This window comes from Canis lupus, chromosome 15 (genome assembly GCF_003254725.2).
Source record: "Canis lupus dingo isolate Sandy chromosome 15, ASM325472v2, whole genome shotgun sequence".
Classification (NCBI taxonomy): domain Eukaryota; kingdom Metazoa; phylum Chordata; class Mammalia; order Carnivora; family Canidae; genus Canis; species Canis lupus.
In genome coordinates, this window is record NC_064257.1 from 48381230 (window position 1) to 48398797 (window position 17568).

Consider the following 17568-nt stretch of genomic DNA (forward strand, 5'->3'; position numbering starts at 1 on the left):
CATGTACAAAAAGGCATATAAGTAGACAATCAAAAATGCTGAGTATATGAATAAGTGGAAAAAAGATCTAATAAATAAATATATACTACTTATGGACACAATATAGAATATCATTATATTAAGATAGAGGAATAATATTTGTCTACAAGGAATAAAGACAAACCACCAGATGCCAGAGTTTATGTTTTAATATTTGTATTATATGCCTCAGAAGGGACTTCTTTAAGCCTTTCAAACTATTAAATATTTTGATTCAGACGAATGCTTGAAAATTGAAAACCTTAAATGTTGAGCTATATTTAAGTGGCTATTAAAGTTACAGTGCTTTCTATGGTGTTCAGCAGTTACTATGTATTATAATATTTCTTTACTTACCAGGAAGGTTGTGCCACTTGTTCACTGCAAAGAGCCTGTTAGCAGTGACTGTGATCACAGCAGGAGTCGCCAAACCAGGCTGGGTGTTAGCTGCCACATGAGTGACAGGGGAGTTGGAGGGAAACTTTAGGACCATGATAACATCCTGCTGGGCTTGGTCTGTGAACATCAATGGACTCTGCAGGAGGAGATACTGTTGAGTGGGCATGACAAGACCCAAATATACAAGAAGGAAAAGACAAAGAAAGACAAGAAAGAGAGAGGGTGCAGGAAAAGAAGAGGAAAGACCATGTTAACACAAGTTGCAACTGAGAGTGTGGTGAGCAGAAAGGTTATAGAAATGGCAATTAGGATTGGCTTGTTTTTAATGTACGTCATTAGTTGAACGTTTTAGTGATTGAAGTAAAATAACATTAACAGAAACACTTAAAAAAATCCATAGATTTTATTAGCTCCCTTTCCCACCCTACTCTCATGAAGGACTACAGAAATGATTTGATTTAGATTCTAAATAGGCAAAGTATTGGGGATTGCATTAAACCATTTCAGTTGCTATTATGTGTCAAGTACAAAAAAAAGAATGAGGATAGGCAATAGGTACAAAAGCAAGGCAAGGTAACTTCAAAGATCATCAAAAGTTGTGTTGAGTTAGCACGAAGATTTTGACAACTAAATAAAGAGATAATTAAAACAAACATTTATAAACAATAGTTACACAGCATGTATTATTACAGTAGAGAAATAACTTACAAACGTAATATACAAACTTAATTATAAAGGTGTTTCAAAGCAATGCATAATTAAATGTACTTGTAAAAACAATATATTTATATAGTGTACCAAGTCATAAACACTGCCCTATTATAATGCAAATGGTGCTTGCTCTTAACAATTTCTGCTATAGCTAAGGATAAAGAGAAATACCTAGATGTCCCTCTGCTCTTTTGATTAAAAAAACTAAAGCGCAAGACTTTTGATTTTGCCTTTGAAAAGCAGCAAGTAATTGAAAATGTTAAACAAAAAAACACTGTCTGTTCTAATAACATAGCAACAAAATAAATCTTGAAGACTACTAAAGATTTAGAACATTCCTACAACTCATATGTCATAATCCAAGACATATATAACACTGCTGTGATTTACTGGCTTTATTTATATGTCGGGGTAGTATGCTATCACCCAGTAATTGCACTGTGCATTTCCAGCAATCCTCTTCTACATGTCTATTTTCTAATAGCTGATTAGTATCATTCACAATTGAAACACTTTGATGAAGTGCTTCTGGCTGCTTTCCTACTGCCATATTTCAAAACACCAGGTATATGTAAATGTGTTAGGCACATATATTTAACACGTATTTATTCAGAACTGCTAATAAAAAATTAAATACATTTGCATTTTTATTATCAGTCCTTTTAAAAAAGTTATTAAGAGTACTTAGAAAAACATATTGCACTAAGAATTCCTATTTGCACTCTTTGCATAAAGGTGTAAATAAAGGCAACTAATAAGCTACCCAGACACCCTTCTGAGCAAGTGGCTAAAAGCCAATCAATATTATGAGTTAATCCTCCCTGGATGCTCATTCAATTAAAGGTGTCAGTAATGCCTCATCTGATGTGGCCTCAATTAAATCCAACTATCTGATGGTGTGAAAACACAGGGGGATACAGCAACAGCAGCAAAACCAGACAAATAGGCAGCCTTCGTGTGCCTGCTAATTACTACACCTGGTGTATATTATGGCTCATGCACTTAACGCAGCACGAGGTGGCTTTAATTTCTGTTATATTCGTGTGTGTGTATGTGTGTGTGGTGGGGTACGGTGCACTGATGGTTGATGGGGGGGACTCATCTGAATGGTAGTAAAAACAATAAACATTTGGGCCTTTGATTTTCAAAACCTCTATATCAATTAGTAAATTTGTTATACAAAGAACCTTTTATACAATTTTTAAGGAACTCTGTGGAACTGGGCAAAAATGAGAAATAGTGAGCAACAACAAACACAATACCCTACAAGCTAGTTTTGAAGAAGTCCTGGGAAAAGGAAATGAATATCATTTCAGAGTACCAAACCTTATTCTTCACTTATAGTTAAAAAAAAATATTTACTAAAGTCAATTTATAAACTCTGAGAAAGAGTATAACATACATCATAAAGTCTCACTGAAAGGAAGTTGATACTTATTTTTGAGCTTAACAGCTCATACTGTAAATACGATTAGGCTGAAATTGAATAATTCCAATGTTTATGTCCTTAAAAAAAACACAGAAACATCTCTAATGTGTAGGAAGAATGTCTTGTTTACATAGTGACTCTAGTGGGCCAACTCTAGGCCACATGGCAAGGACAGGCCACTTCCAGAGAAAGCCACAGACATCATATCTGGAACCATCCACTGCATTTTTATAACAAGCTGTCCCTCCAGTCTGTTTCTACATACTCCATCTTTGACTAGTGCTCCCGAGGCAGGCAAGCAGTGGAAACTCTTGGGAGTTGCATCACATCCTGGGCTATTAAGTATGGAATAAGAAGCACCAGAAATAAGCAGCACAATGCAGTGTACTGGGCTAGTCTATGACGATGGCAACAGTGGCATATGAGGACGACGACTGGTAAAACAGGGATCAGAGAAACAAACCTTCATCTAATTCTTGGTGCCTCAGGGAGCCACATCTGAGGTAGAAGGAGGAAACTGCTAGCCCAGTTTCATTCAGTTGTCACAGATTAAGTGTATCCTTGCTGACAACTCTGGTTTCCTTCCAACACGCCTTTCTTTCCCACCCACATATGTGTAATGTGAAAACACAATTTGCACACGTCTGGAAAGGAGTTCAGGGATTCAATTCAGAGGATAAAGATAATGGGAAAGACTGTACTCCATCCTCATATAAGCGTGGCCTTCCTATCCTAGAAAGCTGATCTGCCTCAATGAACTCTTTTGCCAAGGAGAGAGGCTTGGCAGGAGAGGCTCCCCTCTGACCCAGAGACCAAGTCTGTGCAATGACCCAGGCAGAAAGTCAGTGGAGCAGCGGAGGCGTTTCCATTAGCCAACATCATAATAGCCTGAGTCTCACTGATAAGCTATTACTAAAATGATTTCTAAACCACAAACATAAATCATTCTTGCTATTTTTTATGGCATTATCTTCCACTGTTCTTGTTAAATGTTTGCTTTTTGTGTAATCTGCTCACTAGTTACCCTTTATGTTCACTTAAATCTGATCTCACCTGTTTAAAAACACTTAGGGGAAAATGTGATGCAAATAATTTTTAAAATGAGCATACTTTATTGTGACGGCCAAGTCATATAACTAGAGAAAGAAGGGAGAAAAAGGTTTGGAAGGAAAAAGAAAATAACAAAGAGGGTGAAAAGGAAGACACAAAGATGATGGTGAGATAGAAAGAGAAAGAAAAAAAGGAACAGAGTCAGAGGTGAAAGGGCCACATCTCTTGCTCTCTTTGCTGCTGTCTCGTTTCTAGTATTGGTCAAAATTCTACATCTCCAACTCCTGACCCTGGGCTGGCCTCTGACTTGTTTTGGCCAATAAAATGTGGTATAAATGATGCTGTGTGAGTTCAAGAGCTCAAGCTTCAAGAAGTGTTCTCTTGGAACATTGTTCCTATTCTGAAAGTGGCCTGAGCTAACTTCCTTGATGATGAAAAACTACATGGAAAGAGGTCTAACTCAGCCTACCCGCAGCACTTCAAGGCGAGACAAGCAGAAGAAATGACCATTTAACCCTCAAAATCATGAGAAATATAAATCACTGTATTAAGCTTTGGGTGGTGTGGTATACCAAACCACCTTTTCTTCTCTCTGCAGTCCCTTACTCTCAGTAACAATGTCCTACATTTTAGTTTTAAAATTCCCAAACCGAAAAATATACTGGGATGTAAAGAACAAACACAATAGCAAAACTAATCTAGAAATTCGTAGGATCAAATCAGAAAATTCATCTATCGGGACGCCTACATGGCTCAGCGATTTAGCACCTGCCTTCGGCCCAGGGTGTGATCCTGGAGTCCCGAGTTCAAGTCCCACATTGGGCTCCCCTCAGGGATTCTGATTCTCCCTCTGCCTGTGTCTCTCATGAATAAATAAATAAAAATATCTAAAGAAAAGAGAAAACTCATTCATCTTATATCTGGAGTCATTATCCTGCAGTGGGGATATGTGACAATTATAAACCTTTTAATTCTGCAACACAAAACATGAACTGATGAGAGCCTAGAGCACCAGAACAATGTTTACCTTTCTAAAGACTCCAGAACAGCATGCAATAATATTTACTGGTTGTTAGCAGGCTGACAAACATTGCATAAAAAGAACAGGTTCAGATGTGGCAGAGAATCTCAAGTACAACAAAACATGGTTATGAATGTTGAGCATGGTCTGAGAGAGACGCAAGAAGTTAAAAGAGTATAAGCGGCACTTACCACTTGCATAGCAGAACCTCTGGGAGGATGGGGCTCTATGAGTAGTTGAGAAGGTGTCTGTCCAAAACTTCGAATTTGAGCTTCAACAGCCTGAAAAATGCATGGGCAAGTTTGAGGGTTAAGAGGTGCTAATTATAGGCAGTAGAACCACAACTGTCACCTGAAAATGTCATTCCTACTTCTGGCTTGTTTCATGCTGAAAATCAACTTTATGTTTTCACAGTGGGTCTAAGCACCTGGCAAGGGCATTGAGGGTGAGGTCATCCTTTAGTACTGTGTAAGCTGTTCCTATAAAACCCTGAAAAACCCTCTCATCTTGCTCAGTGATATGAAACAGAAACCAGCTATTACAATCAGAAATTGTCCTTTTTGGCTCCATCTCTGTTTTCTTGCATTTTTTTCTCCTGCTTGCATCATCCCTGATGACTAAAGCTAATCTTTTACAGGTATAGAGAAAACCTATTGCTGCTTTGATTCTAGGCCCCATTTCATCCTGGGAAGTAGAAAGAAGGAAAAAAGGAACATAGCACCTGTGAAAATGGCTTGATGCTATTATTTTTGCCACAGGAAGAGCATTATTGTTGACAGTCTCTTTGAACTTAGGTGGCTAAACAACAAAGTAAAAGCCATATGTTGCATCCAAGCATAAGACAGTTAAACCAGGGACTAACTAAACATAAGAAACATGTGCATGCCCTTTTTGAAAGATGTGTGTGTGCACCCTTTGCAAGGTACTTGCTTACTATGGACCTTCCTGTACACCTAGCACAGATGCTCACTTCCCAATCACCAATCACTCCTTCATCATGAGAAATCTCTAAATGCCAGATGCTATCACTATCTGTAATTATTTTACTTGTTTACTTATTTATGTCTTTCTCTTCCACTAAAATACAAGATCTATGAGAGCAAGGACCTGATCTATCTTTACTGTTAGATCCCTAAATTGGGTGAATGAATAAATCATATAATATGTGTGAGGAGAGAGAAGGGAGCAAAGTTATAGAAAGACTATTTCAACCCCCACAACAGTCAGTATTCTGAAGTTCCAGGTGAAATGAAGGAGGAAAACCTCTCAAATTCATAAGAGGATATATGTTCATTATGTCACTTTTTTAATTCCTAGGAAACAGATCCTTAATTTTTATACGCTCTGTAGGACTATAGGCAATTAATATATCATAAACAAGGAAATATAATCATTTTCTAGTACTAATTTCTGTTTTTTATTTGTCGAGTGAGGATACCACTAGTAATCCTTTATAAAAATGTAACTTGTAAGAAACAATGATAGTGATTCACTCACTGATGCATTCAGTAATCGTTAACTATGTATATAGCAGTATTGGGTCTTACTCTTTTTTTTTTTTAAGTTTGTCTGTCTGTTTGTTTGTTTGTTTGTTTGTTTATTTATTTATTTATTTATTTATTTATTTATTTATTTATTTATTTATTTATTTATAATAGACATAGAGAGAGGCAGAGACACAGGCAGAGGGAGAAGCAGGCTCCATGCCGGGAGCCCGACCTGGGACTTGATCCTGGGACTCCAGGATCGCGCCCTGGGCCAAAGGCAGGCGCTAAACTGCTGAGCCACCCGGGGATCCCCAGGTCTTAATGTTTCTGACCTTGAATGTACTCTTAATACAGGAAGCAGGGCAAACGTACCTAGTAGGTTAAACATCAATTTGATGTAGTCAGGCCAGTAAGTTCAAGAAGTGCTCTATGACTTGGGCAGAAAAGATCGAAAAGCACCACCCTGAAAGCTGAGTGGTATGATGGAAGCAGCATGGGTTTTGAAGTAACAGACCATGTTCAAATCCTGAATGCATACACTTGTAAACTCTGTGATCTAGTAAGTTATTTAGTAACCTCTCTAAGTTTCAATGTTCTCTCCTGTAAAAATGTAGATAACAGTAGTATCACCTCATTATGCTATATTAAAAATTAAATGATATTTATGTAAAAAATATAGCAAAGTGCTTAATATAGATTAGACACTCAATATTCAGTCAACAAATATTAAGGGCTGATAATAACAACAAATATTTATTTAGTACTTAACTACTTACCAAGAACTTTTGAAGTGCTTTACTATCTTATGTCAGCTAATCTTTATATGATATGAGTGCAAGTGCCTGGGTGGCTCAGTCAGTTAAGCATCCAACTCTTAATTTTGGCTCAGTTTGTAATCTCAGGGTTGTGAGATCTAGCCCTATGTGGGGAATCCATGCTCAGTGGGGAGTCTGCCTCTCTAGCTCTCCCTCTGCTTGCACACTTGCACTCTCTCTCTCTTAAATAAATAAATAAATAAATAAATAAATAAATCTTTTAAAATAATAGACTATATGATGTGAGCCCTTTATTATATCCATCTATAAAAAATAATGCACAAAGAACTTAAATATCTTGCCCAAGGTCACATAGTAATTAAATTGCAGGCTCAAAATTTGTACCTATGCCGCATGATTTTAGAGCTCTTAATCTTAAACTATTCTTCTTTCTTATCTGTTAAGTACTATGCCAAGACCTAGGATAAGACGAAGCACAAAAAAGCATGAGCCTGCAATACAATGAATGAATTAATAAGGTATCTCTATCATCATCATCATCATCATCATCATCATCATCATCACAAAGTATGTTCAGACACAATTAGTAGCGTAGCATGGATAGGCAAGTTTGGCTTTATGTAGCAGGAGGTAATGTTGCTCCTAGACTTTAGATACAAGAAAAGGAGCCAAGAGAAAGCATGGAATAAAGACTAGGATCATGTCAGGACTTCTAAAATGTTTTTTGATGGGACTAAATCAATTTATGATCAACATCAGGACAATCTTGAAGAAGAAAAAGTATCAAAAATAAAATTAGAGAACCTGAAGCATAGCGGTAGTCACAAAGAAAGAGGCGGGAGCACTGCTATTTTATGATACATGGATTTATTAACTGAGCTTATGAATGTGAATCTTAAATTTTTAAAGACCAGTTGGCAAAGCCAGCACCTTTACCCTTGACTGCTGCCTTTGGTGGTCCCTGCCCAACAACCACATGTCTTTTCCCCTATTTAAATGGAGGAGGGCAGGGGAGAGATAACTTGCACACATGGCCTGTGGCACTGGATGGTTCAGAGTGTTAATCTTGACTTAGCCATTTTTCTGCTGTGTGATTTTGGGCAATTAGCTTAACCTCTTTTCCTCATCTACAAAATAGAGAAACTAACAGTACCTAGTTCACAGAACTGTCAAAAAATTAAAAATACCTACAAAGTACTTTACACATACTAAGCACTAAATAAAATGTGGCATTATTATTAGGTTTGGGACTCAGCGTGATCCTCATTTAACACAGCTAAACAGGGAAGGAAGGGAAGAAATGTTTCAGGAGTTACTAATGATAAACAAATTATTTTAGGAAACTGAAATCTGGCATAAGATTTTAAGATATACTGCAGGGCTAAGTGCTCAGAGACAAAAATATCTCTTTGGAGGTTGAGAGGTCAATCCCAAACAAAAGGGATTATATACTTCAACCCTTATGGAAGCTGTGGTATTTGAAAGAAAGGGCTAAATGTATAAACCATGGACTAAGGAAAAAAATCAATGGGTCTTGGAGAACGATGACTTTGAGCAATGAAGAAAAAAGACTAATTCTTTTTCTTTTGAACTTGCATATTTTAGAGAGTAATAATGCAATGGATGGAAATATAAGTTTCTGTTAGGAGAACTAGTTTGCCATGAGAAAGTGTACTTTACATGACATGTAGAATCTGAAGTGATAGTGATAACCATTACCCATGTTGAAATATCCAATGAGCAAAAGAAAGCCCAAGATTGGCTCTGACATCAAAGATCAGTATTGATTTAGGTGTAATTCAGAAAAGAGAAATGTTAAGTCAATGGTTTTAGATCTCTCTTTCCCTGTGTAATATGTGTGTATTTTTAAGCAACAGAAATGACTTCCTTTTTCAAATAAAATGTAACATGAAATCCTAATATATCAAAAATATAGGTATAGGGCTATCTACTTTAAAGGTGGATGAAGCCATCCTTAATAAGCTTTCTTAGCAACTCCTGAAACAATTCTGAGAAATCTTAGGGCTGTGGCACACAATCTGAAACTCACTGGTTAAGCTCCAGGAAGGAAATACATGAGACACACACATAAAAGGAACTATAGCTAACTCTGGGAAATACTCATATTTAGGGTATCATATAAAGAACTAATGAAGAAAACAGAGGAGGGGGTAGTTAGGAGTCAGGGAGCAGGACAGTGATATGGAAGCTGTAAGGTGAGAGTTCCAAACACAGAATGGTCAGTAACATTAACTACTCCAGAGAAGCTAAGAATGACATTATTGAATATAAATTTTAATTATAGATATAAATTTAATGTAACCAGTCTTAATACTACATATCCTGCTTCACATTTTACATTGTTTTGAAATGAAAAGGATATGATGGTAAGACAACTTTAAGAAATACCAATGTTCTCTCTTTTTCTTGAAGATTTATTTATTAGAGAGAGAGTGAGAGAGAGAGAGAAAGAGAGAGAGATAGAGAGAGCGCGAGTGCACACATGAACTGGGGGAGGAGCAGAGAGAGAGAAGCAGACTCCCTGCTGAAGATGGAGCCCAATGTGGGAACCTGAGATCATAGCCTGAGCTGAAACCAAGAGTCTGATGCTCTACTGACTGAGCCCCCAGGTGCCCTTATTTTTTTTTTCTTGAGAAAGAGTACACGAGGAGGGGGAGGGGCGGGGGCAGAAAGAGAGAGAGAGACAGAGAGAGAATCTTAGGCAGGTTCCATCCCCAGCGCAGAGCCCCATGTGGGGCTCAATCTCATGATCGAGAACATGACCTGAACAGAAATCAAGAGTTGGATGCTTAACTGACTGAGCCCCCTGGAAAACACTTCTTTAAAAAACACCTAAAATTTTAGAATTTGCACATTAGTGACCTCTTTCAGGAAAAGGCTTTTTCAAGTCATGTAATATAATGGTCTGATTATTTTCCTAAATGACAGAACAAAAGCTGTATTATCCCACACAGGTTAACTATTGATTTTCTTTCCAAGTCCTCCCAACAGCTAAAAAGACTACAGAATTCTTAGGCATGAATACTTTAATTCTTGAGTAATCTTTAAGAGTTGTGGGTGATAAAACTACAACAGAAAGGGCTTTTTTGAGCGTGAACATTATGGAATAAGATTATTGGATAATGATTATGATCTCAAATTCTTGTAGTCACACTTAATATCATCAACTGACAGTTGTAGATTCTTTTCATTGTTTCTACAACTCACCTACCATTTTTCATTCACCCTGATCTCTGAAGCAGTCTACACTGTTGATCACATCCTAGTTTCTTCACATTCTCTCTTCTGTGGCTTTCATGGCTCTACCCCCAGTTTAGTTCTCTTTCTTTTTTATTCTCTTTCATTTGCTGACTTCTATTCTCTCTCATCCATAAAAGAACTCATCACTGCAAGATCTCTTCTAGCATTCTGAATTTCTTCATCTACACTTTCTGCCCTGGAAATTTTTTCTGCTATGACTTGAAACTTTTTTCTGTGGGAAAGACTTTCAAATCTAAACCCAGAGGATTACTGATTTCTATGAAGTGTCCATTTATACTGTTGCCTAATGGCCATCTATGTATATATTGTGTGTATCATATATCTCAGCACACTTAAAATGAACATATCTTAAAATCGTGTTAAACTAATTTTATTCTAACATTCTGCAGTCAAGGGTTTAGACTCCTATTTTGATTTTTATGTCCTGATTCTTATTGATATTTAAAAATTTTACCTCCTCCTTTCATATATAATCATTCACTAGATCCAATCACTTCTTTTCTAAAGTTTCTCATATCCCTCATTCCTTTCTGAATTCAGGTCCCTTATAATTTCAGGTATTGAGAACTGCAATAGTCTCTTTAGTTTAGTTTCTTCTCTTTAGTTTCTTCCTTCAGTATGAACTGCAGAATTGAGTTTTCCCAAACTCTCTTTTACGCAATATTCTCTTGATCAAATGTCTTCAATTAATCTCCAGCAATTAAAGGACTAATGTCAGGCAATAACATCTTTCACTTTACTCCCTTATCCAATTCTCTGATACAGTGTTCTTTTTCAGTCAGGCTGCTTTTCTTATACAAATATAATCAGCTCTTTTTGCTCTTTCTCTCATGTGACTGCTTCTTCTGGAATGGTCACCCTCATCTTCAATTTTCTGAGTCCTACCCCTCTCAAGAAAGCCCTGCTTAAGTTCCACATTTTTGGTGTACTGTTTCCCAAATCTTTTAGCCCGTTCATCTGATGACACACTTGATTTAAGCTTCCTTGTAAATGTTTTCTGTAACTTTTAATAATTACTAGTCTCTGCACTATACTATAAAGGCTCAGAATATCATATATTTTAGTATAAAGTACCTTGCACATAGTATTCTCACAACCAAAAAGTGAATTTAGTGCCTATTACATTAGCAAGCTCAATCAGACCTTTATGCCTCCTCATCTAAATTTGTACTGGGGACAAAACCAAGCTTGAGAGAGAAGCACAGTTCTTGACAAGGGCAAAATGTGGACAAGAGGGAGTATAAGTGAAGGCTGATCATTGCTATTACTGAGACCAAAGAGTCTTTCAGGGAAGGTCTGAAAGATGTCAGTAAAGGCAATAACTCTCATTTCTTCACCCCAACATAGCTGAGGGATATGACAACACTTCGGTATCTCACTATATAGTGATTTTCTTAAGAGCCAAGTGAGAAATTCTGGGGCAATATGTGTGATTTGAAAAAGTCCCTCAAAGTAATTTTATTTATCACTTTTCCTTCACTTTTCCCTTCAGACTTATGTATAAAGCAACAGAAAATTAGAGGCACAACTGAAGTTTGAAGTCACAGAAAACATATAGGTGTTAAGATTCAGGAAAGTGGACTGGTATTGCTTGATTTTTTTTTTTTTTTATGATAGTCACACAGACAGAGAGAGAGAGAGAGAGAGAGGCAGAGACACAGGCAGAGGGAGAAACAGGCTCCATGCACCGGGAGCCCGACGTGGGATTCGATCCTGGGTCTCCAGGATCGCACCCTGGGCCAAAGGCAGGCACCAAACCGCTGCGCCACCCAGGGATCCCTGGTATTGCTTGATCAACTCTACCAAGTGCCTAAACTGTTTTTAATGAACATTCCTTCATCTAGATAGTCTTAGTTCCAGATGCTAAAAATTTGCTTATTATGTTAAATTTTTATTATGGAATAGGATAATGAACCCCCATGTACCCATAAGTCGATTTCAATAATTAACACATTTGGCCTTACATTATCTTACAGGGGGATGAGAAAGTGCTAGAAAGATTCAATGAAAAACAAGAGAATGTTCCTGCTTTTAAACAGTTTATCTAAAAAAAAAATAAACAGTTTATCTTTTTTCATTTCTACTGTAAAATTACATTAAGAAAAAAAATCCTACAATAACCAAAATTATAAACATTAGCCAGCAGCCTTCATCTTTCTTTGGAGTTAAATACACCTGAGCTTGCAAGGAGATGTTCAATCCTCATGTTGCAAATTTGATTATATAACTTCTCTACTTAAAATCCTTCCATCCGAATTCCTTTTTTTTTTTTTTTTTCTGAATTCCTTTCCATAAGGTAACATCACTCATGAAGTAAAGTATGCAGACATCGGAACAGACTGCTTAATTTAAAATCTCAGCTTTTTCACATATTAGTTAAGTGACTTTGGGCAAGTTACTTAACATTCTGTGCCTTCGTTTCCTTATCTAAAAATGGTGATAATTAAGTGGGTATTATGAAGATTAAATGAGATAATATAAAACATTTAGAACAAATCTTGACATAATGTAAGCTAGCAATAAATGTTTCATATGATTATTACCCTATATACATAAAAGACAACACAGTGCTGGTTGAGGTTAAGTAAGCATTTCATAATGTTACCAACTAGTGATAATTATAATTAGTAATAATATAGCCCCTGCCTATGATTCTATTCTCATCCTCTGCCACCATTCATCTCATATCACATACCGTGAGATGTAATGTGTCCTACTGTCTTTGTATATACTATTTTCTTTTCCTATTTTTTTCTATTCCTTTTCTCTGTGTGGGGTTACCTCCTTCTTATTTTTTAAGACATAGCTTGGGTATCTCTGACTTCTGGGAAATTTCTTTTTCAGTCTCATCAGACTGTTGCTACCCCTCCCTGTTCCTCTTATAGCAACGTGCGCAGACCTCTACTACTTACTTAACATTTTAGTTACTTGTTTATAATTTCTGCCTTATTGATTAGGCCGTAAGTCCCCTTGAGATGAGAGACTGTCAAATATTTCTGTGTTTCTGGGTACTTGACATACAGTAGGTATTCAATAAATATTTACTGAAAGAATGAATGGTCATCCAAGTCAACATAATTCAGCAGGGATGCAGCTAAGATACACTCCAAACACTATTACAAAGCAGCCCCACACTGAATAAAACGTTCTATTAAACATTTCTACTAAAAAGCTTACTTTATTATTTAACATTCTTATTCATTGATTCCCAATTATTTCTGTAAATAGCCTGTTACTACTTTCTATAAGAAAACCTGAGTTCAGCAGGCAGCATTCCAGATGTTGAAATATATAATAAAAAAGACTATGCAAATACTTTGAGCCATTCCAGTAAAACCACATATTTATATTTTATAAACAGCATCTCAAATATTACCTAGAGAATTTATTAATGGATTTCCAAATGGAAATATTATGAAAATATTTTCAACAAGCTGCATGTTCCATTGTTCTCTGTGCCAACTATTGCATACTTGCATGATTTTATAGCTGTATCTAGAGAAAGAGACAGCTTATATATATATAGATTAACACACTAGAGAGAATGAAAGGAAGAAAGAAATAAAAGAAATAAAAGTAAATAAAAGTAGACTTGGCTTAGTGACAATGTGGTATTTGGCTTCAACTTAACAATGACTGTTTTAGTCTCTCAGAATGGGTCTTTTTAATCTAACAGAGGAAACAAGTTAAATCAGCACAACACTTAGTAACCAACAATAAAGTTATAAAATTTTATTTTAAGATGGGTTTGGAAGAGAAATAACTTAAACATATGGATGCAATTAAGGTAAACACATATGTATGCTGTTTCTTTTAAGCACACAACTCTGAAATTGTATTTTATCTCCTATATATTTACTTCTAAAAGCACTATAAAATTGGGATAGAGAAATTGAAAAAAAATTTATCAGGAAAACACATTACATTTAGCGATATATTAAGATTTTCTGTGATTATCAAAATTAAGTTCTAGAAAGCTGTTTGGGCATGAAGAAGGGCACCTGATGGGATGAGCAGTGGGTGTTATACTATATGTTGGCAAATTGAGTTGAAAAAAAATAAAGCTAGAATGAGAAACAAAATAAATTTTTTTCCTATAGGGGATGTTGTCATTTTCTTCTTTCTACCCTTCCAATTAAAATAAAAAGGTATAAGCGATGCCTGGGTGGCTCAGCAGTTTAGCACCTTCCTTCAGCGCAGGGCGTGATCCTGGAGTCCTGGGATCGAGTCCCACATCAGGCTCCCTGTATGGAGCCTGCTTCTCCCTCTGCCTATGTCTCTGCCTCACTCTGTGTCTCTCATGAATAAATAAATAAAATCTTTAAAAAAATGTATGGTATGATTTAAAAAATAAAATAAAATAAAAAGCTGTCTTAAAATTCTAGAGTAATTCTTTGCCAAGAAAGGTTTAAAAATCCAAGTAAGATCCTATATTTTATATTTCAGAATTAATTCACTTTTCAGTACTTAAAAAAAGAGTCACATTAAGAATATTCAGTGATTTCTACTGTACATACAATATTATTATCTGTGCCAGTTTTCCTCTTGCCCTACACACATTTGAACTTATGTTGAGCACAATTTGCTAGATATTTGGTAGGTTTACATTTAATGTTTACTGACTAAAATGTCTGGTTGATCAGAATCAGTGTTCTTTGGGGCCACAGTTGAAAATCTAGCTTTAGTATCAGTGAATTTAAAAATATAGTAATCAAATGACTACTTAATTATAACATGTTGAACGTTGTACTTAATTCCTAAAGGACAAAAATCCTGACAATATGAACTACTAAGGCTGAAAGAGGACAAGTACTTGATAAAAAAATACATGAGGATTCCAAAAGACAAAATTATATATAATATATATGGTTTTGTTTGGATAACATCTCTAGCTTGTTTAAAAAAAAAGGCAAAGCATCATTTATAAACATTAAGAAATCAAACTCATTCTTAACCTAAAAAATGAAATGCAAATTTAATAGAACAAAAACAGCCTTTTAATAGAAGAAAAATTTTCAATGCACAAAATTTTTAAAAAATAGCATAATGTGGGGCACTTGGGTGGCTCAGTTGGTTAAGCGTCTGACTCTTGATGTCCGCTCAGGTCCTGATCTCAGGTCATGGAGACTGCCTAAGACTATCTCCTTCTGCCCTGCCCCACCTCTGCTCTGCTGGTGTATTAGCGTGCACTCAGGCTCATAAGAGCCTCTCTCTCTCTCTCTCAAACAAAACAAAAAACAAAAAACAAAAACAAAAACAAAAAACCCAAAACCAAACAAAGAAACAAAAACAGTAGCATAATGAACCTAACTCAATTATTTAAAAGGAATCTTTTAAGATTGAAATTATTCAAAGTGCCCTAGAAATAAAAAAAAACCCATAGAATTCAAACTATGTAAAGCATAAATGTAAAAGATAAATAGCCTATAAGTAAAAAAGAAATGTCATGATATACTAGCATATTTTATTAATTTTTTTTATTGGGCTCCACACCCAGCACGGAGCCCATTGTGGGGCTTGAACTCATGATCATTGCATGATCAAGACCTAAGCCAGGATCAGAAGTCCAAACCTTACCTAACTGAGCTACACAGGCATCCCTAAGCATATTTTTAAAAAAGATTTTATTTATTTATTCATGAGAGACATACAGAGAGAGGCAGAGACATAGGCAGAGGGAGAAGCAGGCTCCCTACGGGAAGCCTGATGCAGGACTTGATCCCAGGACCCCAGGATTACAACCCAAGCCAAAGGCAGATATTCAACCACTGTGCCACCCAGGTGTCCCATCCCTAAGCATATTTTAAACTCAACTAGATAAGTATTCAAAATAGAGACCAGATAATATGGTGAAGAAATAAATAAGTTAAAATGAAAAGAAGTTACTCTATGTAAACATGGACTTGAAACATAACCTTTATAAAAATTTTTGAGAAATTATATATATAGAAAAATAAAATTATGTTTTCAACTAAAGACTGAGTTTTTGATTCTACTTCAACAAATTTTCATAAGGAAAGAGGGAGATGAATGCACAACAACTTAGATACAATTATGACAGCACTCTCCAGCAGTAAAAATGGGACAAAACTACTTAAATTCTGATGATGAAATATTATGCAGCCATTAAAATGAATGAGTTGAGCTGAACGTATCTTACATGGAAACTAATCTATAATATGTTGATGAAAAAAAATCCTAATTACCAAAGAATTTAGTATATGACCTCATGTAAGTAAAAAATAAAAATAAAAGTATAAACATACACACATACTTCCATGTGTTATGTGAGCGTACATATACTTGAGTATACATGCACAAAACCTGGAGGGTATGTACCAATCTATTATCAGCTGTTATCTCTGGTGAAAGTGGATAAAAAGATTGGCAAATAAAAATTAATACTTTCTTCATTTTTATACTGTTTAATATTTTATATACTGTTTATCTTAACATGCATTACTTTAAAAATAAAGAAAAACAAAAATATTTCCATTTTGAAAAAATCTTAAAATAATATGAAAAATCTAAGAAAAATATGCCAATATTTATTATACCTTTATGAAGTTTAATTTCTCCATCAACATAGTAGCCAGAAGAATTTTTTAATCATTTAGGAACAACTCCAGTTGATAAACTGGTCAAAAACTGTGAAATGCAGAGACCTTCTACAAAGTTAATTTTGTTATTTGAGCTTATTTCCTAATTTATATCTATCTGATATCAAAGAGCCTTTTGTTTTAGCAATATTTGGTCATTTAGTATATAAATTTTGCAAGTAAACTATATGCTTTTCACAATGTATTTGTTATCTTGAGATATATACATGTCACGATGATGATATGGAGTACATAAAGAGCAAAGAGAAAGAGAAGCTTGCTAAATAAAATAAAACTTATTAAAAAAATAATGCAGTAATAAGAAATCAGCAGAGAGGGAACATTAGGAAAGGAGAGGAGTATTTTTACTTACATATTTATTCCATAATATTATGGAAGTTAGCAAGGTAAAACATAAGGTGATTTTAAATTGTAAAAATATGCATAGATTTCCCATTAGTGCATTTAACTGAACTCATACATTCCAGACACACATTAAATTGAGGCCCAGCCCAGCCTCACTACAATCTCCACTTCTTATAGCTGTCCATCCACTGCAGCATAATCCCAGCTGCCAATCTGAAAGAAACCAGCTAGTCAGAGCAGACACAACCAACAGAAACAAATGTCACTCAATAATGTTCAGCGGCACTGTGTTCATGGATAATTTCAAACAGTATCTCTGTCTAGAACATTGATGTGCTCATTCAAAACACCTCCATCTCTAGCTACTGGAAATGAGTAGATAAAGCAGCCTGCCTAGAAAAATAAGTGAAATGCTGCTTCAAAGAGGTTG

At 35.6% G+C, this 17568-nt stretch overlaps 2 protein-coding genes across 14 annotated transcripts in view; one reads left to right on the plus strand and one right to left on the minus strand.

Moving 5' to 3' along the window:
• The window catches only part of DCLK2 (doublecortin like kinase 2), a 246421-nt gene that overhangs the window by 199043 nt on the left and 29810 nt on the right, over positions 1-17568 (plus strand). The gene's annotated exons all lie outside the window — the stretch shown is intronic.
• LRBA (LPS responsive beige-like anchor protein) overlaps positions 1-17568 on the minus strand; it is a 728875-nt gene that overhangs the window by 44588 nt on the left and 666719 nt on the right. For 10 of the 13 annotated variants that reach the window (XM_025439493.3, XM_025439495.3, XM_035698846.2 and 7 more), the window contains 2 exons: positions 4820-4909; positions 376-568 (listed from right to left, as the gene is read on the minus strand). In XM_025439493.3, coding sequence (XP_025295278.1) covers positions 376-568; positions 4820-4909 — 283 coding nt within the window. The remainder of the gene's footprint in view (positions 1-375; positions 569-4819; positions 4910-17568) is intronic. The other 3 variants (XM_025439499.3, XM_049094194.1, XM_035698845.2) reach the window with 1 other exon arrangement.